The 24,442-nt window shown below is 55.9% G+C and overlaps 3 protein-coding genes across 3 annotated transcripts in view; 2 read left to right on the forward strand and 1 right to left on the reverse strand.

The window, feature by feature from the left end:
- The first annotated feature begins 106 nt into the window (after positions 1 to 106).
- On the forward strand, positions 107 to 2,779 carry DNAJC30 (DnaJ heat shock protein family (Hsp40) member C30). The gene has a single exon (XM_004761662.3). The coding sequence runs from the start codon at positions 139 to 141 to the stop codon at positions 817 to 819; it is 681 nt and encodes a 226-aa protein (XP_004761719.1). The 5' UTR covers positions 107 to 138; the 3' UTR covers positions 820 to 2,779.
- Positions 2,780 to 7,182: 4,403 nt separating this feature from the next.
- VPS37D (VPS37D subunit of ESCRT-I) lies at positions 7,183 to 11,117 on the reverse strand. Its single transcript, XM_045074957.1, has 4 exons — positions 10,906 to 11,117; positions 9,387 to 9,558; positions 8,819 to 8,901; positions 7,183 to 8,262 (listed from the first exon to the last, which is right to left on the reverse strand). The coding sequence occupies exons 1-4, from the start codon at positions 11,041 to 11,043 to the stop codon at positions 7,900 to 7,902; spliced, it is 756 nt and encodes a 251-aa protein (XP_044930892.1). The 5' UTR covers positions 11,044 to 11,117; the 3' UTR covers positions 7,183 to 7,899.
- A 9,717-nt stretch (positions 11,118 to 20,834) lies between these two features.
- The window catches only part of MLXIPL (MLX interacting protein like), a 30,615-nt gene continuing 27,007 nt past the window's right edge, over positions 20,835 to 24,442 (forward strand). The window contains exon 1 of the mRNA XM_045074961.1: positions 20,835 to 21,017. The gene's annotated coding sequence lies outside the window, so the exon portion shown is untranslated. The remainder of the gene's footprint in view (positions 21,018 to 24,442) is intronic.

Raw genomic sequence — 24,442 nt, forward strand, 5'->3', positions numbered from 1 at the left:
CCCACCTCTCAACACGCATGCTCCGCCCCTCTCCCCGCCTCCGCCTTTACTCGATTGGCTACAGGGCGGACGCGCTGCGAACAACGCACGCCTCCCATTGGCCAGTTCGTCTTGCACCGCCCGCGTGTCCCATCCAAGATGGCAGCCAGGCGCGATCTGAGGTGTTCGCGGCGGTTACTGTGGAGGTTGTGGCGGGTCCCGACCGGTCCACAGAACCGGGGATCCGGCCTGGGCCTACAAGCGAGGACTTACTCCCAGGGCGACCGCTCATACTCGCGCACCGCGCTCTACGAGCTGCTCGGCGTCCCCTCCACGGCCACGCAGGCGCAAATCAAGGCAGCTTACTACCGGCAGAGCTTCCTCTACCACCCGGACCGCAACTCGGGGAGCGCCGAGGCTGCCGAGCGCTTCACGCGCATCTCCCAGGCCTACTTGGTGCTGGGCAGTGCCACCTTGCGTCGCAAGTATGACCGCGGCCTGCTCAGCGACGAGGACCTGCGCGGACCTGATGTCCGGCCCTCCAAGGGGCCCGCCGGCGATGACCGCTCGCCCCGCGCCCGGCCACCTGCCTCTTGGCCCCACGACCGCGGTCAGGCCGCGGCGGGCGCCAGCCGCACCATGTTCAACTTCGACGCCTTCTACCAAGCGCACTACGGAGAGCAGCTGGAGCGCGAGCGGCGCCAGCGGGCCCGGCGAGAGGCCCTGCGCAAGCAGCAGGAGGACCGGGCCAGGAAGGGCTTCCGCTGGGACGAGACCCGAGACACGACTTTTGTGTTCCTTCTCCTCACAGCCTTCGTCCTCATAGGCTTTCGTTTTTAATCGGAGAGAGGAGGAGGAGGAGGAGGACAGGGCAGCCGCCCCCAGCCAGCCCCGAGAAAATGGCCTTTCCGGTCTGCTTGAACCCTTTGCCTTCGGTAGTCTACCTCTGCTGGGGTCCGGAGGAGCTGCCTACCCCCCTCTTCGTCCCCGGCCGCCCAGCTTAGCCATCCACCTGCACGCCCCTCCCCCACGGCCCCGGGAAGAAGGCTTTCGGATGCCCAAGAAAGAGGCCCCGAGAAGAAGAGTCCCGAAAGCCCGAGAGGGAAGGGTTTTCTGGAGTCCCTTGGGTGCCCGCTTCCAGAGGTTGCCTTCCTGATGTTGTCAACTTCTGGAACACGTGCTCTCGCTTTGTTCTAAAGCTCGGGGCAAGCCCTGTCTGCTCCTGCCGCCGCGTTGGTCCGGTGGGGCGCCTGTGTAACCTTGAACCGTGCCATGTGACCCATTGTTGGCTGCCAAAAGAAAAATCCTGGGGTTGTACGAACCTTGTCTTTCTGTGAGTTCCCCAGCCACAGGTGAGACGTGACGTAGGGGAAGAATGGGACCTTTGGAAACCTTGCCACTCTTGATCAGCCCCAGGCCCCACTCCCCCTTCCACTGGTGCCATGTGGGAGCAGGAAAGCTAGGTCACCGAGCCTTGTAAGGGACCAGAGTGCCTCTGTAGGACCTCGGAGAAATTACTCGGTGGCATGGCCACAGAGGAACAAATCATTTTACTCTCTTGAGGTCTGTCACACTTTATTATCCATAGTTCTAATGGGCTCAGGGATTAAAACATGATGTTAGCAGAGTCCAGTTTATCCTTGGGACAGTGTGCCCCTTGCTAACTGTACAGTCCTGTCCCTTCCCCGAAAGACCGCAACAAACTGGAAATTTGAATCCGGCAAACTGGGATGGTGGCCTGTCCTCTTGTTGAACCTCACAAGTCAAGTCCTTGAAACCTGGCAGCTCGAGCGTGGCGTCGACGGTACTTGTCAGGGAGAGGAGGCATGTGGTGGAAACTTGGTTCTTTATTCAGAGCTGGCTGGGGCTTTTTTCTCTCTCGGTGTCTAAGTCGAGCTAAGCAGTACCGGTCACCGCTTGGCTGGAGCTGTAGTAGTCAGGCTCTTGATTCTGTGTCCCTGATCATGGTGGTGGGGGGCGGGGAGGGGGGCTGTGGGAGTTCAGCAGCTCAGGTGTTCATGCACTAGGGCTAAGTGGAAAGCTGTAGGATAGGAAAACCTTCGCAAGAGATCTACCACAAGAGTGAGGACAGAAGTGTAGGTTCTAACCAAAGCCAGCGGTGCCTAGGTATATTAGTAAGAACTGCTCTTGAGAAATCCTAATAATTAGGATAAGGCCACAGCTAGTTCAAATTGGTGTCTCAGAAATGATTTTGATTTTAGCCTTGGAGGTTGGGGCAAAATCTTTGGACTTTGCTGTGACCATACGATTCAGTGGTAAAGATTTGAGCAGGCTTTGGATTCAGACCTGGTAGGCTCACTTAGCCTTGGTTTGGGGGGAGGGGCAGATGTACTTTTAGAGAGAACATTTAATGTTACTATGTTTCATATTTGAAAAAAACAAGTCCTTCTTGGAATACAAACAACAGGAAGTGTTTGGCTTGGTAGAATGTGCCAGAAACCAGTGGTTTGCAACCAGGCACCTGGACGAATAATGGAGTGTCCTTGGGCCATGATTCTGTCAGAGTTTCTATCAAAAAGGATTGGGGTTCTTTGGGGGTTTGTATAAACACTAGTGGTCTGTAATAGCTGGGACCTTTCTCATCGGTGGCTGTATATACACCCCCCGAGTCTGTGTTCTGTCCGTGAATGTCAAAGCTAAGAACATTCCCTGGGGTCCCAGAACACGGAGGTATATAGGAAGTTCCAGAAGGTCGGGGGAGGGGCAGACCCTTTGAAACTTCTGGAACATTCCATGCAACTCCAAGGAGGGTGGTCAATAAAGTTTATTAATCATCCAACTGTAAGACTCTCCTTAGGCCTTAGAACCAGGCTCACATTCTTCTCACAGTGCCATCCTGCCTGCCTCAGGTGTCTTGTTTTCGTTTTTGTTTTTTAGCCCAGAGTGAACTCTACTCTCCCTAAGATGGAGTCTGGGCCCTTTATGGAAAGGGAGATGTGTGGGAGGCTTTCTCAAGGATCCCCAAACTGGTTCCCATCATGTTCCCCCCTTCCCACCTTTCCCCCTTCTCCTGAGATGGCCCTAAGTCGTGACTTTCTCAGTTTCTTACCTGCCCTACAGAGGAGAGACAGAACCAGGCCGGGGATATCATCCCTGCCTTCTAGGGGCTGCTGCCCAGTTACGGATAGTGGAGGAAGGCTCAGACATGTTCAACTCAAGACCCTTTGCTCTGTTTGATCACAAACTAAAAACGCCCTCAAAGGTCGGACCTAGGACAGGAGAAGGGTAAGATCAGCCCAGCCCACCTCAGGCTGCGTTCATGGGGGTGGGCAAGTACGGTGTGCCAGTGAGTGCCACGCATACGAGTCCCGGACGGGGAGACACGGACAAGACAGTAGGCAAAGGTATACTTGTGTAGGCAATTCCAGTACTGTCTTTGGACTCGATCGGGACTTTATTTCTCCTGAGCCAAACTTTGCCCTTTGTTACGTTTTTTCCTGTTGGGAAACTGATCCTTTACAGACCCCAGCGCTGAGGGAGTAGGATTTCTTGCTTCCCTTCTGAGGTTCTGGCTTTTTGTTCACTTGATGCACCTTTCCTTCCATAATGATCCTAGCATGAGCCAAGATGAATACGAATAACCTCCCTTAGACCAATGAGTTGTCCATTTGGTCATTAATATATAACGTAATGCACGCACGCACACACGCGCACGCACAGAGTCCTTACGGTCGCAAGCCTCGGCACCATGGATGGAGCCCAAGTAAGTGGCCACCATACTCGTTTTGGGGGAAATGGCCTCAGGGTGAAGGTGGCATATCTCAGACCTTTCTGGAAGGTCACCAGATCGCAGGAAGAGAGGCTAGGAAGTACTGGTATTCCTTCAATCCACTGTCTTGAATTCAGTGCCCTAGAGAAGTAGGCTCTATCCTGGTTTTTACCTCTTCTCCATGCCTCAGCCTTGTGACAAGATCACACACTGCCACCTGCCATGGTCAGGATCATAGGAGAAGGCCCGCCTTGCCTGCCCTCAGTACCTTGGTTCTCAGGCCAGCTTGTGGGTCTGGTGGCCGTACGGTTTGTGCAAAGCAGTTGAGGGTCCCTCTGTTACTGTGTGAGGATGACAGCGAGACCTGAATCTGGGTCCTCGTGGTGAACTTGTATATACTGAGAACGCTCAGTGCCGTCATCCCCAAGAAGCAGGTGCAGAGAGCACTTGCTCTGAGGTCATGGTCATGGTGTTACGCAATCTCTCTCTTACGGCTGGGGTCCTCTGCGTTCTCCCTCCCATCCGGCTTTGGCCCCTACAGAATTCACACCCTCAGTTCTGGGAGGGGGCTTCTGGTAGACAAGGCAAGGCCTGTTTCAGGAGGACCAAGAATGGGCTGCAGTTCATGGCCCCAGAGGCCACACAGCCAACCTGCACACCGTGTTTCGCTCTGACTGGCACCACATCTTCAAAAACTTCAGCCAACTTTCAAAATGGAAGACTATATAAAAAAACAGATTTCTGACTTCTCTCAAAAAACGAGAAAACTTGCTGCCTTTGTGCTCACTTCCACACTTGTACTAGCACCTGGGAAAAGCTGTTAACGTGCCTTTTAGGGAGGACATGGCTCCCGGGTTTGCGGCACGCCCACCCACAGTGGGGAAGCGTAAAAGGCCTTGATCCACACACTTGGCCATTTTGCTCATAATAGAGAAATGTCTCTCTATGCTCCGTGTCTGTCGAGAAGGGAAAAAGAAGGGACCATGCATTTTTTTTCCAAAAAAACTGGAGAGGGTGTATTTCTTTGTGGAAATGGGCAGCTTTGCCCCTCTGTGAGCCTCCTAGCGCAGCAGCCCTTTGAGCTTGCAGATAACATATGTTGTTACGAGAGCTCATGCTCTAAGCAGTGAGACAGAGTCTAAACCTTATTTTCATGTGGGACAAGAAGAATCTTTTGAGAAGTCTACAGCAATGGCAAGGCCCTGGACAAAGGCAGGTAACATCAATTCCTGCCCTCGATCATTTGTGTAAAATCCTTGTATAAATTGGAAGAGACCAACAGCTAGTCCAGCTTGAACCACTTGTCTCTAGCCTTGGAAGTCAGGGACAAGTTGTTAGCCCTGGCTCTGCACTGACCACACCCCAGTTCAGTAGTAAAGATTTTAGCCCACTCTGGTTCAGGCCTGCTTGATTCAATAAGCCTTAGTCCCTCCCCTCTCCCTCGATTATGTTTTATATTTCAGACATAAGGGGAGAAGCTTAGAATAATGCCCGAGATAGTGATTCTTGAACAAGGATGTGTACATAACAGACTTTCTTAAAAGGGCAGGAATTCTTTGTTATTACAAAAAGGGATAGAAGTTTTGCTATTTGGACAACTTTTTGGTTTTGGTTTGTAAAAGCCCTGGTGGTTTGTAATAGGTGGGACCTTTCTCAGGGGCCCCTTGATGTAGACTCTCAGGTTCTCTCTCACAGAGGATTGAGCTCAGGGACATTTCCCTGGGGTCCTGGAACCTTGAAACAGAAAGTTCCAGAAATTGCCAGGTGGCAGAGGAAAAGCCCAGACTGGCTGGAACCTTCCAGAGCCTTCCAGAACATTCCATGTATCTTCAAGCATGAGGGTTAATGAAGTTTATTAACCATCCATCTCAAAGACTTTCTCATGGCCCAGAACTGAGCCCACTCCACTCTGTTGGTATCTATACCCACCAGCCTCAAGTCTTTTTCATGCCAGAGCTGAACACTACAAGGCCTTGTTCCCTACCCCTTCTAAAACTTTTTGAGCTCTTTAAGGAAGGTGAGTGGTGTAAGACCCGCAGAAAGATATCATCTGGTTTGCTTGAATAATATTTTTCTCCTCTCTCAGCCCCTCCCCTGGGGTTGGTCATTCCTTTTTTTTTTTTTTTTTACCTGTCCTGCGGAGGGGTGGCTGAGCGACTAGGGAGTGCATATTAGCCTCTGCCTTCCAGAGGCTGCTGGCTAATTCCCGCTAGTGGAGGAGGGTTCAGACATGCCCAGTCCCAACGCCTTTTCTCCTTTTGGTCACAAACCCACAACCCTGGAAGCAAGGCCCAGGAATGGAAAACCAGGACAAGAGGGGCCCAGCCTGCCCTATGCTGAGGGTGTGGGAGGTCTTCAAAGCCGTTCAGTCTTGTCTCATGTCATGTCAGACCTTGTGATTCTGGTGTCCCTCAGCCTCCAGCAGCTCAGGGGCTAGCAACGAGGACAGCGGGGGAACCAAGGCCAGTGTGGGGTAGACCTTCTCGAGTGGACACTCTGCACAAGCTTTGACTGCACCCCTAACTGGGGTACCTCTGTCTAGACCTTCAGGGCTCTGGAAAGCTCAGATGGGCCAGGCCCTCCGACCACTGCTGAAATCTCTACAACTCCACACGGGCACTGCTCGCTCATTTTTGTGGACGGACCCCATCCATCCTATGGTTTCCACCCACCGGTCTTGACTCTGACCTCTGGCTCTACACCTCTAGCCCTTTGCGGGTTCGGAGGCTAATCCTCGCCCGTATCTCAGATGGCTCTCAACTCCTCGTTGTGGGATTTAGTCTCAGTCCCCGTTCTCATCGAGTGCATTGGGGACATGCCCAGGAGACCAACGATGGTGGTTTGTGACGGGGGTGAGTCCCTCCTACAGTATAAAACTTGAGTGAAGAGTAGAGCCAATGCAATATTTTCCTCTTTCTAGATGGTTCTGTCCCATGGACCACGATCACGTTCGCTTCTACAGCACTCTGCCTGCCCCCTCCTGTTTGCCAGACCTTCCAGGCCTCCCTGCCAATCGGCATCTCGTCAGACTTGACCTAAGCTGACCCAGGGCCTCTCCTACCCTCATCGCCTAAGCTGGCTACCGAGTATTCACCCTAGCTGAAAACATGACCTTCAGCCTCACAGAAGCCCCTCCACCCCTCACGGGAGGTGGTCATTCAGCAGGCCAGAGCAGGAATAGGTACCATCCGGCCTGGGCTTACAAACCCAAGAAGAGAAGGTGCATACAGGTGAGGCGGCTGGAGAACAGTGATGGAGCAGAGTGTGCTTCTGGCCACAAGAGTTAGGAAAGACTCCCGTGGGTTGGTAGTCAGAGAAGGCTTCATGGAAGAGGCAGCAGCAGTGCTGGACCTGAAGGACAGCTGGGCTTTGGATGGGCAGAGAGGAAGGGAGGGCATCGCAGGAGCTCGGGTGTGAAGGCCGTGACAGCAGAGTGGCTGGTTGAGGGAGCAGAGACGAGTCGGGCAGCATCGTCATCCTCATCATCACATTTATTGACGGCCCCTGGGAGGTGGGGCTGGGGACAGAACATACAAAGACAAGGACCTGCCCTCAAAAAGGTTCCATTCTAAGGAGACGGGGACAGAAAAATACAGAATGGTCTTTCCTGGGGATGGCCCACTCGCATCGGTGCAGGTCAGGAGCCCCTGGCCTACCTTGCCCCAGGGTCCGGAGCGGGAGTGGGGCACAGAGTAGCCCCAGGGCCATGGTGTCCCTGGCCCCGCAGCTGGGGCCTGACCAGCCGGCTCCTAGGCGGTAGGCCCCAGAACTGGGGAAAGGTAGGAGCAGGACGTGATGGAAAGCGCTCCTGTCGGCCTTGGCATTGTGCTATAGCCCAGTGGAGTGGAAGGGTGCAGTCAGGCCTCCTGGGGGAAGCAGGCACCTTCCGGGGGGACCCCCAGCAGGAAAGTTCTTTCAGTGGAGCTGGCCCATTACCCTGGAGGCCCCAGCCGGGGAGGAAAAAAAGGCAGCGTTTCCTCAGCGCCAGAGGCACCCTGCCCACCCCACCTCCGGCCTCTCTCTGGGCATCTTCCAGGTGACCCTCCTCCCCAGCTCAGCCTCCAGGGCCAGGGCCTGCCTGAGGCCAGGGGGAGGGGCCTGCCCCTCCCCCCACCCAGACAGTGGGGGAGGAGGAGGAGCCACAGATCAAGTTTGTCTGGGCCCCCCACTGGGGGGCCATACCCTGGATCCTACCGGTGGGGGGGCTCTGGCTGCGAGGGCCGAGGGCTCAGCAGCGGGGCTGGGCCAAGGGGGCACCCGGGGGAGCCCTTCAGAGGGGGCACTGGGCGGGAGTCCAAGGGAGGCAGGCTCCGGGGCACTGCTGGCGGCCCCCGGGCGGCCCCGGTGGGCAGGACGGCTGCGGCGGGGAAGGGTTTGGGGGCGTCCGCAGCAGCAGTGGGGGCCGGCTGGGCTGACCGCTCCCGGCGCCGCAGCAGCTCCTGCAGCTTCTCCGCCTGGGTCCGCCTCAGGTGGGCGAGGGCGCGGCCGCGCTGGAAAGCGGGCAGGAAGGCCTCCAGGCTCTGCTCGCCCAGCAGCAGCTGCTCCATCTGCTCCTGGGATGGGAGGGCGGGGACAGTTTGAGAAGAGCCCCGCCAGACACCTCTCCCCCTCTCACCCCGAATCTCTTCCAGGGGCGCCCACCCCACGGCCGGGAGATGGGGCCCCTGACTTCTAGCCTGGGCCTGCCTGGGACTTGCCAAGGGACTGGGGACGCTGTCCTCTGCTGGGTGGAAGATGAGGCAGAATCAGAGATGGGGACACACCTGGAGTAAACTTAGGTGTCTCTCATCAAGGCCCCCCTCTGCTACCTCCTAGGACTCCCTGAGCACTGTGCTCCCGACCCAGCACGGAGAAGTTTGCCCCAGCTCCTCTGCGGACCCAGTCTACACTGTCCTACACTGAGACATTCACAGCTGGGGAGGATGAGCCTCGCTGTCCAAGGTGGACAGCTGGACAGCAGTGTAGCGGGCTCTCCTGGGGCCAGGCACTCAGGGAGGGCTTCCTGGAGGAGGGGCTCTCAGCGCTGCAGTCTAAGAACGGAGGGGGGGGGGCGATGATAGGCTGGGTCTCCCTCCCTGCCATCCCCAGCCCCGCGGCCCCTCCCCTCACCTCAGCCTCCTGCTCGGCCTCTTCCAGCTCAGCCTGCAGCCAGCCCAGCGCGCAGTGGGGGCTCCAGCGATGCACGCTCTCCTCTGAAGGCCACAGAGGGACAGAGGAAAGAGCGCCTGCCTTCAGGGCCCGTCGCCCAAAACAAGCCCATCGCCCAAGACAGGCCAGAGACCCAGGGCCCGATCCCAACTCTCCCTGACCCTGTGTGTGACTCTCTGCTTCTCTCTGGTGCCTCAGGGTCCTGCCCATGGGATCAGTTTGTGAACCTCCCCTGGGGGGTCTGCCCCCCTGTCCTAGCGCAAAAGAGGAAGCAGAGGCTTTGCCCCCTAGAGCACCCCAGGGCAGCTTTTCTTCCCCTACTCAGAGCCCCCTTCTGGCCTTTCCAACCCAGGTCTACTCCTGGACTGCTCACTTCCTCAACTCCGTGTTCCAGGAGCGGCACCCCTAAGACTTGGCCAGGGAGGAGGGCTGCCCAAGACCTGCCCTTCAGAGCCTCGCCCTTCCCAAGCCCGGCCGGCCAGAAAGCCAACGGCGCCCGTCGCCGACGGTTCTCCCAAGTGTCCCTCACCCAGTCGCTGCAGCTTGTCCGCACAGCTCTCGGCCACCTCTCGAAGCTCCTGGTACTTGATGGCCAGGGCAGCCCGGCCCGTCTCCAGGCGGGGCCGCAGTGCCAGGTTCTCCTTGGCTAGTGCGTAGTTGGAGGCCAGGCATGCCTCCCGCTCCAGCTGCAGGCCCTGGAACTGCCAGAAGAGCCGGGAGGCCCACTCAGGGTATCTGCCCAGATCCCCCTACTGCCCCCCTCCCCACGCCGGGCATAGGGCCCAAGGGCCAAGCCCTAGGAACCTCGCCTTCAGGATGGCCGGCTAACAGGTGGAGGGACTCCAAGAGGCCTGGACCGGGCTTTGCCTTGAGTTCACTCTCTGGGCCTCAGTTTCCTCTTGTACAAAGTGAGCGGAAAACAGCTACCTTCCGGGGTTGTTGTGAGCCCAAGTCAGGAAAACGATGACCGCCTCCACAAATGTTAGTTAATTTTTAATTTTTCAATTAATATGTCTGCTCAGGTCCCTGAGGAGTCCCCCGCCCTCCTCTGTCCCATTTTCCATGCATGGGCAGCTTCCCTCTCGTTCCAGGCCTTTGTCTGCTTCCTCCTCAGGTGTGTGTGCCGAAAACATTCCCCCCTGCTCTCACTCTCCAGAGACATGTCTTCGCCCTGTCCCCGCACGGTACCCGCCTCAAGCCACCCTCTCTTCCCTCTGCACCCCTCCTCCTGCCCTCCAGTGGAATCCCCACACCCCAGGGGATACACACCCCCTTCTCCTCCCGGATCCCCAGCACCTGCTCCCAGCTTCTCCTTCTCTTGCAGAAAGCAGACCCCCTTTCTCTCCTGGCTCTTGAGAATGCTTGCTTCTTCCTTCTGTCTGTCGGAGGGCCAAGCCCCCCTCCCTGCCCCTGGAGAACGCACTACCCTCCATCTGTCCCCTGTAGGATGCACAGGCCCCTCCTGTCTGCCTCCCTCCAACAGACACTTTTCCTTTCTACCCCCCACAGACCAGCAGCCCCGGCCTATCTCCCGTGAAATATACAACTTTCTCTTATGGTGGCCTACGGAATACACGCCTCGGCTTCCAGCCCCCCTCCCCAACGGAAGCCACAAAGCCCCCTCCGGCACCCTTAGAATGCAGACGCCCCCCCCAGAGGTCCCCCCAGGTATCAAACAGGCCCCTAGTTCTCCCCTATGGAAGGCGCCTCCCCTTTCTGGCCCTACAGAACGTGGGTGTGCGAGACAGGGCCCCCCACAACACAGCCAGTCCCTGTCCCCGGAACACACCTCCCCGGAGCATCCGCTGGAGGACACGCCTCGCGGCCATCCCGGGGGTGCACGGGCGCCTCCCTGGGTCTCCCGCGCCCCACCCGCCCCAGGCCGGCTCCGGGCGCCCCCTTCCCCGGGGGCGGCTCCGCGGGGCCCACTCGGACGTGCCAGGTTCCCGCGGCCCCGCGGCCCGGCCCGCGCGGCCCTTCGGTCGCCCAGCAGGTCCGGCAGGCCGCGGCCCGTCCCCCGCGCCCCCCGCCCGCGCCCCCCGCGCTACCTTCCTGCTGAGCCGCACGATCCGGTCCAGCTTGGGCTCATCCTGAAGCAGGTCCCGGAGCTGCCCGGTGCTGAGGATCCCAAAGCGCCCCGGGCTGCCGGGCTCCGGCCCCGCCCGCGCCGCCCGGGCCCGGTACATGCCGCCCGCCCGCGCCCCCAGCTCGGCTGCTGGCTCGGCCCGCTCGGCCCGCTCCGCCCCGGCTCCGCTCCGCTCCGCTCCGGCTCCGGGATCCGGCTCTGGCTCCCGCCGCGCGCGGCGCTCCGCCGCCAGAGGGCGCCCCGCCCGCTCTTAAAGGGGCCGCGGCGCTGGGGCTGGGGGTGGGGCGGGAGGGGGCGGGCCGCACCCCTGGCGGCCCGGGCAGAGCCGCGCCTCCCGCACCCGAGAGCTCGCTGCAAAGCCATCCTCCCGCCGCCAGGCGGGTGTACCCGAGGCCGTCAGTCTCCGCACCCCGTCTCCGGCCGTCATTCACCACGCCCCCCCCCCCCCCGCCCCGGTCGCGGACGCTCCCACCCCAGGCGTTTACAGTTTGCAGGGCTATTTCACATTCCTCCCTTGGATTCGCACAACAATCTCCCGCGTTTGGCCGGGCGCCGGGAGCTTCTGCCCTGTTGCTAACTCGGACGAGCCATGTACCGCCCCAAGACTCAGTGTTCTCTTCTGTAAAATGGGGCGATGACGCACACCCTGAGGATCCGAGCTAGTGAATGCGGAGGGTCTTACACGCAGCCAGTGAATACCCAGTGCGAGTGATTGTTCTGCCAGAGATGGGGGAAACAGATGCACACAGATGATGTCATCTCCCCAAAGTCACATTACAGGTACATGATAGGCGGGCTCGGTTCTTCCTGCCTGTGCAGTGTGCGCGGAGCACGTGGTGCCTCTCTGTGCCGGGCACTGGGCGAGGCTCCGCAGGGGCATGGTCTCTGCCCTCAGAGAGCTCTCCGATTGAGGCAGAGTCACATTCTCAGCTTCCCTTCGTGCAAGGGAGAATGGCAGGTGTCACCACGGGATGTCTTCCTTTGTGATTCCCACGTGATGCCAGAGGATGTCAGGTAGCTTATCTTCAAGCCAGTGCCGGGGTCCGGAGACAGACACTCAGAGATGAAGTCACTTGTCTAAAAATCAAGCAGCAGTGACTGGAGCTTGATCCAACTCACTGCCCTGAGAAAGCGCAGAGGTGGGACCCGGGCACTCTGAAAGCCTCACAAGGGGTGGGGGTGGGGCCGGTGGGGGGAAGACAACAGCAGAGGTGATATTTGAGCTGGGTTTTGAGGGATGAATAGGAGTTCTGAAGCTGAAGAGAAAAAAAGCAATGAACCCAGAGAGAACTTCCTCTGCCAAGGAGTCTCCCAAACCAGCCAGCGCACCCTGGGCATGGCAGAAATATGTGAGAAGGAGAGACAAAACGGGCCGTCCATTGGAGAGGTGCCCAATGGACTTGAGCAGGACAGGCTTGTTGACGGATTGTGATGACAGTTTTCCTTCCACGTTTTTTTAAAAGATTTATTTATTTATTTATTTATTTGACAGACAGAGATCACAAGTAGGCAGAGAGGCAGACAGAGAGAGAGAGAGGAGGGGAAGCAGGCTCCCTGCTGAGCAGAGAGCCCGATGCGGGGCCTGATCCCAGGACCCCGATATCATGACCCAAGCTGAAGGCAGAGGCTTCAACCCACTGAGCCACCCAGGCGCCCCCTTCCACATTTTTATGACAACTGAAATTTGATTTTCCCCTTCAAGACTGAGCTGGAAGAGCACCACCTCCAGGAAGCCGTCTCTCCCTCTCCAGGGTGGGTTGTGCGCCCCTGTCTTCTGGGCTCCTACTGCCCCTGCTGTTCCTCCACCCTGGTCCTGGTCACTAGCAAGAACACCTCTGGACTTTCCAGTTTCCCGGTTATGATCTCCCTGGTTCTGCTCTGCCTCCTCGGGACTCACCATTTCCTCTAAACTTCCAGAGTGCTCCTAGACATGCCCCCCTACCTGCCCTGCTTTGCCCCTTCCCGCTCTGGGCTTCCGGAGGAGGCGCTGGTTAGATCCCATGGGAGACGCTTGCCTCAGCTCGTTCCCTCTTTCTTGCCAGCGCCCCCCACCCTTGCTCAGTGGACCCTCTGTTGAAGCCACCCAACAACACATCCCGTAAACCTTCCCCACACTCAGACGCTCCCACCTGCTCCTGCCCTCTCGGGAGATAACTCTGCCGCCCATCCCATGGAGAAGCTCCCACCAACTTTCTGCCTCACCACTTTGGGTTTTTTCTGCATCTGCCCTGGAGTCCTTCCTTCCCGGCTGCGTCCAGGAAGAACAGCCCCCCTTGTTCCGAAACCAACCCAGATACCTTCGCTATGGGTCTCCCCTCCACCTGCCTCCCCCGAGATGCCTTGACCCAATCTAGTAGTTAATGTCTCGCTTCCCATCTCTGGCTCTTCACCGTTCATCTCTGCCTCTAGACTGCCCCCTTCCTTTCACCCCCCCCCAATATTTTGAAGGAGCTTGGGATGAACTGAGTACTCGTGTATCCGCCCCCCAAATTCATACGTCACAGCCCGAACCCCCCCGTGGGATGGTTTTTGGCGGTGGGCCTTTGGGAGGTGCTCGGATTTAGATGAGGTCGTGAGATTGGGGCCCCGTGATGGGATTAGTGTGCTTATAAAACGGGAAGGAGAGACGGAGTTCTCTCTCTCTCTCTCTCAAGGACACAACAAGAAGGTGGCTCTCTGCAAGCCAGGAAGAGGGCTCCCACCAGAAGCCCCCGCTGCTAGGACTTTGATCTAGGACTTCCCAGCCTCTAGAAGTATGAGAAAGAAAAGTCTCTTGTTGAAGCCACTCGGTCTGTGGAGTTTTGTCTCTGCAGCCCCAGCAGACTCAGACATCCCCTGTGCCCTCACTGCCCACTTCCTCACCCTCCTTATTCCTTGACTCAGGCTGACGGCACTCCCTTTTCACCACTTCCAGGGCAGTGCTCAAAGTCAAGGTCATCGGCCACTTCCTTACCACCAAGGGCTACTCTCGCCGACCACTATCTTTTTCTTGACCACACTGTGGTCAGAGCCCAGATATTTCATCGCCGTGGGGCTGGTGAAAATTAAAAAGTCAGATAACATCAAGTGTTGGTGAGGGTGGGAAGCAACAGGAGGTCTTATGCCCTGCGGGCGGGAGAGAGAATCGATTCTTCGCTCCAGAGAGCAGTCTGACAAGCTCACGATTCAAAGACACCCCCTGCCTATGATACTACCCAGCTCTTCCCCTCTGTCCACAGCCTAAACCCTAGAAAACGGTGAGTGTGTTACTTTACGAGGCAAAAGGGACTCATCTGTATCAGATAGTCCAGTAGAAATAACAACAACAACAAAAATGAGGCAAAAGGGACTTTGCAGATATGATTAAATTAAGGGTCTCCAGATGGGTTGGGGGGGATGGTTCTGGATCATCTAGGTAGACCAAAGTCATCACAAAGGTCCTTATTAAAGGGCGGCAGCAGGCTCAGAATCAGAAGACTTGTGGCAGGGGAATCAGAGAGCCGGAGACGGAGAGAAGCTCCAGGACACTGTGTTGCTGGTTTTGAAGATGAAGGAAGGAGCTTCACGATAAAGAGTAGAGGCAGCTTCTAGAAGCCAGAAAGGGAAAGGAAATGCATGGAGACTCTGGAGGGAGCGTGACCCTGATGACATCTTGACTTCAGCCCAGTGAAACCCATTTTGAACTTCCGACGTCCAGACCTGTTAGATAACAAATTCGCAGGGTTTTAAGGCACGAATTCGGTAATTTGTTACAGCAGCGATAAGAAACTAATACAGACTTAATGCTAGGAATTTTTGGTCCCCTGGGCTGGGAGACAAGAATGGGAACGCTCACAGTGGCTCTACTTGTCGTAACAGAAAACTGGAAACAACCCAAATGCCCAAACCCCGGAGAGTGGCAAAGGATCCAGGGGACCGTCCTACAGTCAGTTCTTTGTACTAAACACCAATGGACGTGAGCAAATTTTAGCTACCCCTGTCGATTTCAGTGAATCCACAAACAACGCTGAGCGAGAAGAGACCTCCTCCCGGCAGGGCTGTTTTTACAAAGTCTAGAAACATGCAAAACTATAGTTCCTATTGCTTGCAGATATGTACAAAGTAAAAGTGGGAACAAGAAATACCAAATTCAGGGGCGCCTGGGTGGCTCAGTGGGTTAAGCCGCTGCCTTCGGCTCAGGTCATGATCTCGGGGTCCTGGGATGGAGTCCCACATCGGGCTCTCTGCTCAGCAGGGAGCCTGCTTCCTCCTCTCTCTCTGCCTGCCTCTCTGCCTACTTGTGATCCCTGTCTGTCAAATAAATAAATAAATAATCTTTAAAAAAAAAAAAAAGAAATACCAAATGCAGGAGCATGGCTGTCTGGCAGGAGGATGGAGGGGAGGAGCCTGGGTGGCTCAGTAGGTTGAGCATCTGCCTTGGGCTCAGGTCCCGATCCCAGGGTCCTGGGATCGAGCCCCCATTAGGCTCCGAGCCCCGCATCAGGCTCCCTGCTCATCGGGAAGTCTGCTTCTCCCTCTGCCCTTCCCCCTGCTCATGCTCTCTCTCTCTCTCTCTCACTCTCAAAGAAATAAAAAAAAATCCTTAACAAAGAAAAAAAAAAAAAAGGATGGAATCAGGGAGGAGATCAAAGGAAGTTCAACAGCATTGAGAGAGAGTTCAATTTCTTAAGCTAGTGGGGGTACCCGGTATTATTCTTTATATTTTTATTAAAGTCTGAAAACTCCCCACATCAGGCTCCCTGCTTGCCGGGAAGCCTTCTTCTCCCTCTCCAACTCCCCCTACTTGTGTTCTCCTCTCTTGCTCTGTCTCTCTCTGTCAAATAAATAAAATCTTTAAAAATAAAATAAAGTTTTAAAACTTTCATATAAAATTAGTAATTTTAGGGTCTATTTTTAGACATAGAATCAGACAGACCTGGATCCCTTTCTGAGCTCTGCCACTTTTTGTGGGACCAAGAGTAAATGCCTTCATTCCTTGAGACTCAGTTACATTATCTGTAAAATGGGTAGTTGAAGGATATGTCCTGACATGTGTCTTGCATGATGCCTGACATCTAGTCAGTGTTCCAAAAACAGCAGCTGGGAAGTGTTTCTCTTTCTGGAAACACTCCATTGTTTTTGTTTTTGTTTTAAGATTTTATTTATTTATTTGACAGAGAGAGAGATCACAAGTAGGCAGAGAGGCAGGCAGAGAGAGAGGAGGAAGCAGGCTCCATGCTGAGCAGAGAGCCCGATGTGGGGCTCGATCCCAGGACCCTGAGATCATGACCTGAGCAGAAGGCAGAGGCTTAACCCACTGAGCCACCCAGGCACCCCTCCCTTGGTTTTAATTTACGGGGTACCTACTATCGGTCATGAACTTCCGGGGCTGGCTATACGAAGGGGACGCTTCATCTTCATGGTTCCGCTCCCCGGTTCAGTGTTTAAATTCATTATTCTCCAAGAGCCCAATCGCTACCTTCTTTAAACAACAAAACAACAAAAACAATTCTATCGAGATATAATTCACATGCCATACAATTCAACAATTCAATTTGTACAGTTCAGTGATTTGGGGTACATCAGCACAATTTTAGAATATTTCCATCACCCCCGAACGAAACTCCGTAACCATAGGCAATCACTCCCCATTCCTGCCCCAGCTGAGATCACAACCCAAGCCAAAATCAAGAGTCAGTCCCTCAACCAACTGGGCCACCCAGGTGCCCCTGTCCTCTTTCATTTAACATAATGTTTTCAAGATTCATTTACACTGGGGGCGCCAGGGTGGCTCGGACAGTTAAGCGTCTGCCTTCAGCTCAAGTGACAATCCTGGGATCCTGGGATCCAGCCCTGCGTCTGGCTCCCGGCTTCTCGCTTGTGCTTTCTCTCACATGCTCTCTCAAATGAATAAATGAAAAACTTTTTATGTTTTTAAAGATTTTATTTATTTATTTATCTATTTTTTTTTAAGATTTTATTTATTTATTTGACAGAGATCACAAGTAGGCAGAGAGGCAGGCAGAGAGAGAGGAAGGGAAGCAGGCTCCCCGCTGAGCAGAGAGCCCAATGTGGGGCTCGATCTTAGGACCCTGGGATCATGACCTGAGTAGAAGGCAGAGGCTTTAACCCACTGAGCCACCCAGGTGCCCCAAATGAAATCTTTATTTTTTTTTAAAGATTTTATTTATTTATTTGTCAGAGAGAGAGCAAGCGAGAGCGAGCATAGGCAGACAGAGTGGAAGGCAGAGTCAGAGGGAGAAGCAGGCTCCCTGCAGAGCAAGGAGCCCGATGTGGGACTCGATCCCAGGATGCTGGCATCATGACCTGAGCTGAAGGCAGCTGCTTAACCAACTGAGCCACCCAGGCGTCCCCCAAATGAAATCTTTAAAAAAAAATGTATTCATGGGGCGCCTGGGTGGCTCAGTGGGTTGAGCCTCTGCCTTCTGCTAAGGTCATTGTCTCAGGGTGCTGGGATGGAGCCCTGCATTGAGCTCTCTGCTCAGAGGGGAGCCTGCTCCCCCCTACCACCGCCCCTGTCTGCCTGCCTTTCTGCTTATTTGTGATTTTTGTCTGTCAAATAAAATAAAATTAATCTTTAAAAATATCCATTCGCACTATAGTATTTATTACTACACAAGTCCTTCTGATTTTTTTGGGGGGGGGGTAAAATATACATAACATAAAATTACCATTTTAGTCATTTTTAAGAATACACCTTGTGACACGAAACACATTCACATTGCTCAGTGACCAACACAACCATCCGTCCCCAGAACTTGGTGATCTTCCCAAACTGGAACTCAATGTCCATTAAATATGAACACCCCATTTCCCCCTCCTCCTAGCCCTTGACACCTACTATTTTCTCCTCTCTGTCTCCGTGAATCCGACTGCTCCAGGGAACTCATATACGTGGAATCTACAATCTACAATATTTGTCCTTTTGTGATTATTTTATTTCACTGAGCATAATATCTTCAAGATTTATCCATGTTTTAGCGGGCAACAGGATTTTCCTCCTTTTTTTTTTAAAGATTTTATTTATTTATTTGACACACAGAGATCACAAGTAGGCAGAGAGGCAGGCAGAGAGAGGGGGGGAAGCAGGCTCCCCGCGGGGCTCGATCCTAGGACCCTGAGATCATGACCTGAGCAGAAGGCAGAGGCTTTGACCCACTGAGCCACCCAGGCGCTCCGATTTTCATCCTCCTTAAGGCTAAATAATATTCTGTTGTCTGTGTACACCATGATTTTGTTTATCCGTCCATTGCTGATGAACATTGGGGCTGTTTGCCTTTATTGGCTATTATGAATAATTCTCTTATGAACATTCACACACAAGTTTTTAGGGGACGCGTGTTTTTCTCTTGGCTATATACCAGCGATTGGGTATATGATAACTTCGTGTTTAACCTTTTTGAGGAAAGGCCAGACCCCTTTCCAAAGCAGTCTTGCCACCCTTCACTTGCACCAACAAAAGACGAGGATTCCAACTCCTTCGCCCACACTGTATTGTCTATCTTTCTTATTATAACTATCCTAGTGGATATGAAATAGGATCTCGTGATTTTGATTTGAATTTTTCTGGTGACTAATGAGGTTGAACATCTTTTCATGTACTATTGGTCATTTTTTAAAAGTTTATTTATTGAAGTAATCATCATGGGACTCGAACTCACGACCCCCAGATCAAGAGTCAGCTCCCCACCTGCCTCGTCCTGGGAGGCATAGATTTCACCTTCATCCTGAAGACAACAGTCTGCTGGCCATCACCAACCCCCCTAACCCCCAGGATATCTTGGAACTCTGCTCAGTCAGCCCCTCGGGCACCCCCTTATTTGGTTTGGGGGCGGGTTAGCATCCTGCCCGGCAGTTAGGCTCAAACCAGGAAAGACTTTCTCAGCCCCGCATCTTCCATCTAGCCCCAAATCCTTTCCATGCAATTCACATGACATTTACAAGCATGCTAGTTCTCTCCTGGTCCTGCTCTGGGGCTGGATCCAGAGCTGAAGGAGACCCAGGCTCTTCGGAGAAGCACCCTTAAGAAATCACGGTGACAAACTGTCCTGCTCTGCAAGTCATTGGTTCACCTCCCCCCCAGGTCAGTCACACAGGCAGCGCTGTCCTTCCTGGGCTGGGGCACCCACCCCATGCACCTCCTGCTTCCCTCTTTGCCACAATTTCTGCAAAGCCCCTGGTTCTGCCTTTGCTCATCATTCTTCCATGGCTCCCTGTTATCTCTCTGCTGGTCTTCATTTCTTTGTCTGCATCTGTGTTCCTCCATGATTCCGTCCCTCTTTCTTTTCCCCGGTCTCCTACCTGACCCAGAGACCCTTTCCCAGTCAAGCCAGACGCCTGACTACCCCCCGACTTTACGATGCATTTCCATACCTCCCCTGCTTTTGCCCAAGAGGTCCTTCCATCTCAGATGCCCTTCCTCCCCATGCCTTGTCCGAAAGCTGTTGAAGAACCGACCTTGGCCTAGCACATACCTACCTCTTCCTCCAAAGGTAGGATCAGTCCTTCCTTCCTGCCACTTCCGGTCACAGCCTGGATGCCGGCTGGACCTGTACCAGAGTCACTAAAGACTCTTCCATGCCTCCCTGTTAAACTAGAGGTCCCCTGAGACCAGGAACAGCATTTAGGTCATCTTTCCCAGTCCCTAGCCCCCCAGCAAAAGATCTATTACACACGAGGTGCCAAGCCAGGACATCCGGGCTCAAACTCCAGCTCTGCCAACGAACACCTGTAGGAACCTCCCTGTATCTCTGTTTCCTCATCTGTAAAATGGGGAGAAAATATCCATCCCATCCGGTCTCTGAGGGAATTCAATGACTTAACCCACACAAAGGGCTTAAGAAGTGTAGGCAGGACCCTGGCAAGTAGTCAAGGCTGGGCAAACATTAGCTAGAAGTAATGATTGATCAAGTTGAAATGAGACCCTGCCCTTGCTTTAAAGAATCTTCATTTGAAGGGGGAGATGCGTTCTGCTGATCTTCAGGAGACTTTCTTAAATGAGGAGACCGCCGCCCATGTCTCCCCAGCTTCCATCAAGAGAGGGGAGCCAGTCACCAGAAGCCATCAAAGTCATCTCCTTCCTTTCTAAGCATCAGAGGAACCGTGGACATCTTCCTCCTCCAGCAAGCCTTCCTGGATTGGATTCCTTCGAGGAACTTCTTTCCTCTGCCTTTCGTGGATGTGAAGGCCCAAGACCACCGCCATCCCCTCCACCACGGGTCCCATCTCCCACTGGAGGAGACTTAAGGGAGAGGCAGGAGGTTAGGAGGAAAAGGGAACTCTGCAAGGGCACAAGGCTGGGGGGGGGTCGTCAAAGTGGAGAAGGGTTTGTGCGCGTCCCAGAGAGAGTGGGGAGCGGCTCAAGGAGGGGAAGAGAGCCCAGCGAAGGGAGGGGGTGCTCCTGAGGGTCGTGGGCAATCAAGGTGAGGGAGGGAGCTTGGAGGCAGAGGGAGCTCAGGGTGGGGTCCGGGATGCAGCTGGCACCGGGGGAATGAATGGGGTTGGGTGAGTCGGATGGGAGCTCAAATGGAGGGAGGGAGGTTCCCACAGGGGCCGGGGCTCAGGGAGCTCACCGCCAAGTCCCAGCCTCTGTCTCTGCCCACCCGGGCCGGGGCCCCAAACCTGTGGCTCCTCCCTTCTCAAACCCGGGATCGCGGTTTGGGAGCCCCGCACCAAACCCCCGGGGAGACCGGGGGTTAAAGGTGAGCGGGCACGAGCAGGTCCCAGACGGGGATTGGCAGACGCCTGGGCCCGCGGCCCGGGCCATGTCTGTCCCACAGGCAGCCAGACGGGTGAGCGGCTGCCATCCACGTGCTAAGGAGAGAAGGAGGCACCCGATCAAGGGGCAAAGGACATCTCGAGCGGGCGGAGGCCGGGCAGTGCCCGCGTCCACACCCGCCGCTAAAAGCCGGGCCCAGGGCGCGGCGCACAGAGCCCTCTGCCGCCGGCGCGGAGAAGACGCGGCCGCTGTCGGCTGCCGCCCCGGGAGCATCCCGCGTGCGCCCCGCGGCTCCGGGGGCCCCCCCGGACGCCGCCCGAGCGGACCCTGTGGCGCTGCCTGGGACCCACCCCGCCCGCCGATCGCGCGGAGTCCAGGTGAGGGGCGAGGAGGGCATCAGGTAGGCGCAGGTGCCTGGCGCAGGGGGAGTCACATCGTCCCCCAGGCTGGACCTCCGTCTCTGCACTTGTCAAAGGGGGAGGGACACTTCTCTGGCTCCGCGCGCGGCTGCTGGGGTTGAGGCTCTTGTGTACCTGTCCCGGCCCAGCAGCCAGGAGGAGGAGGAGGAGGAGGCTAGCTCAGACCCCAGAGAGGGCTCAGGACTGAGAATCTGGGGGTTCATCCTGCAGGCTCTCCCAGGTGCACCCAGGTTCCCACGGCCTCCTGGGGTCCCACAGGCTGGGCAAGGATTGAATGGTGGTCTGGGAACTCTCCAGGGAGCTGAGAGTGGGCTATGGGAGGCCAAAAGGAGGCAGGAGGGAGGGCCCTCTTTCTCCTGGTTGCACCCTCTGCCCTGGACAGGTGTGGGGGCCGTGAGAAGCTGGCCCCAGGTGGGCCCTAGGACCAGGAGCAAGGGCTCAGAGCTCCCCCTGGCTGGGCAGGGAGAAGCCAGATGTTACCGTGTGGCTGGGAAGCCGTGTGCATTCGTGACCACCAGACATCCAGCCAACGGGTGTAGTTAGAAAAGTGGCAAAGGGCACTCCCACTGGTCCGGCCCAGGAAGCCCAGGCCTTCCTTCTGCCCCTCAGCCACCCTCTCCCTGCCTCAGTGTCTCCTGAGGGCACCCTAGTGGGCAAGGAACCTGTGGTCAGGCCTGGCCTGGCGTTCGGAGCTTGGAGTTCTTGTCTGCATCGGGCTGTGTGACCTTGAGCACGTTACTTCCTTTCTCTGGGCCCGGCTCTCCCTCTGTGATATGGGGAAACTCGTTTCTGGGCCACTTGGAGTGGAGATAGGGACAGGATTCAACGGGACACCGGGATGCTTTGGAGGACAGGACAGGCCACTCCAAGCAAAGTCCCTGTGGTCTGTCGTCGCAAGGGCGAGGATATCCCAGGGACAGCGGGATCAGCGATTGGGTGGGGCCGGGGATCCGGCCCAGGCCTCCATCTTGTCCAGGTGTGTCTCCTTCTGTTCTCTGCATCTGGCCTGCCCATCTCCTGCCCAGGAGCCCCAGATCCAGGGGGAGGAGCCCTGGGGCCTGGGGATCTCAGGCCCGGGAACCTGAGCAGCGCCTCAGCCTTGGGACAGGGGCAGCTCCTGGAGGAGGTAGGAGAGTCCCACTGAGGAGCCCCCCTCCCCTGAGAGGGGGATCCTTCTGGCTGCACCCCGATCCCCCACCAAGGACACGATCTACCCCAGGCCAGGACTCAGTCTGGAATCACGCTCAGGGCTCAGGCTGCGGGATCAGGACTCGACCTGGGGCCGGGCGAGGGGGCCAGGGTGAGGGACCCACCTGGGGTCTTGGAATGCTGTAGACGAAGAAATCCCCTGGCCTATGTGTATGCGTGTGTGGCACCAGGGGAGGTGACACTGGGAAGCTGAGGTGGAAGGCGAAACGAGCCTTGACAAATGAGGAGCGGTATGGAGGTGGGAGAGGCTGTTCTCGAGGCTCCCGTGGACCCCACCTGCCCCGAAGCCCACTTCCTCCTTTCGGGCAGGATGCCCTACCTGGGACCTCCCTCAGAGGCTGCCCTTGGCCCTGCTGTTGGTTCTGTGGGGGGCAAAGGCGAATGGAAGAGGCCCTCACCACTCCCCGATCAGCACTGACGAAGGGGTTTGGGTGAGGAACAGAAAAGAGGCTCCCTGAAGCCCAGGGTAGCTGGGAGGGGGGAAGGAGGGCCTGAATTTTGCTGGGCACCTACTGTGTGCCAGCCACCGTGATTTTCTGTCTCTGTTTCCTTCTTCCTGATAACCTGAGAAGGGATGTTGTCTTCACTTTATAGATGAGGAAACACATTTATAAAGATCTATCAGAGACTCAGAGAAGTCAAGGCACGGGCTCAAGGTCACACAGCCTGGAAATGACTGGGCTGCGATTCAGAGCAAGGCACCCTCATTCCAAAACTCCGATTTCTGCTCCCACTGTCGCCTCTGGGCCTCACTCTGCTCGTCTGTCACTTGGGGTTAAGTGGGCTCGCGGGGACTGTTGACGGCAGCTGTGGGCAAGCTCTGCGTCAGAGGGGGTAGGCTCATGTCAGGCTCATCATCTGACCCAGCTAGGTCCTTTCCAGAATCCCCAGGCCTCCCTAATTCTGGGTAGCCCCGGGAGTCTCACCAGCCCCATCAGGCAGCTCCCACACAGCCCCATCAGCCAGGTGACCCTGGTTGAGAGATATGCCTCCCCGGGACTGCTTTCCTTGTCAGTCCAGGGACCCGAAGCCCTGATGGGGCTGGTGTGACTCTCACAGCTACCCACAGCTGGTCTGAGAAGCTTTTTTTTTTCCATCCCCAAGTCCCCTGGGGGAGGTAGTTCCCACCTCGTCAGTCCTATAGCACCCGGTTCTTTCTCTCACACCGTGCTCAGAAATGCTCGCTCGGCATGAAGGAAAACAAGAAAGGGCAGGGATGGAGAGGTGAGGAAGGAAATCCACACTCATGGGCCTGCCACTGGCCGTCACACCTGTCGTTTGATTCTGCCAACAATCCCGTAAGGTAAACTGACCACCGACCATATCCCCACGCCCGTGTTAAAGGTGACAAAGCAGCGTTCAAAGCCCACGGTACCATTTTTCCTTGTATAGGAATCACGGTCAGAGAGGAGCCCAAGGTCACATGGGGGGCAGGTTTGAGCACCACATTCCACACCCTGTCCCCTTGCTTTGGCGTCAGGGAGCTGTGGATGGCAGGGGTGTCATCTGACCCACATGTTCCCACAAGCAGGCCAGGGGTCTAAGGAAGACCAGAGGAGCTCCTAGCCCCCTGACAATCATTCCACACCCTCCAAGGCACTCCCCATTCTACTCTCCCGGGGCTGACTCTGAACAACCAGGCACAGACCCGCCCCGGCATACTGAGGTGGCCGGAAATGCCATCCAGCCACAAAGAAGGAGACTCCGCTGCAAGGCACACCTGCTCGCCGACCCTCTGTGTTCTCATCCGCAGCATGGGTAGACTAACACGGTACCTGTTCTACTTCTGGGGTTTCTCTTATAAGGCTCTGATAGTGCAGTGTGGAGGGGTCAGAGCTGGGAGGCAGAGGACCTGGCTTGGTCACTGATGGGACACAACAGGTGGCCTGATGCAGTCCGAGGCTCCAAACTGAGCCCCCTCCTCCTCCAATAACAGGAGCCTGTTGCTCCTGCTGACTTCCACAGCTCAGTCCAGTCCTGACATGCCAAACTTACAAGCAGCGGGTGTAACTCCTACACAGTGTAAGGTCTTGTCCTTTGTTTCTGGCGCCCAGCTCCGAAAACCCTCCAAAACCCTCGGAAACTCCAGAGCCCTGAGTGTCTCTTGTATGCTAACGAGATGTCTGGTGGCTGGCAGCCCCTGATGGTTTCTGGGTAGAAGCGGGGTCACCAGG

Source organism: Mustela putorius, unplaced genomic scaffold (genome assembly GCF_011764305.1).
Source record: "Mustela putorius furo isolate JIRA1106 unplaced genomic scaffold, ASM1176430v1.1 tig00000139_pilon_pilon_pilon, whole genome shotgun sequence".
Lineage (NCBI taxonomy): Eukaryota > Metazoa > Chordata > Mammalia > Carnivora > Mustelidae > Mustela > Mustela putorius.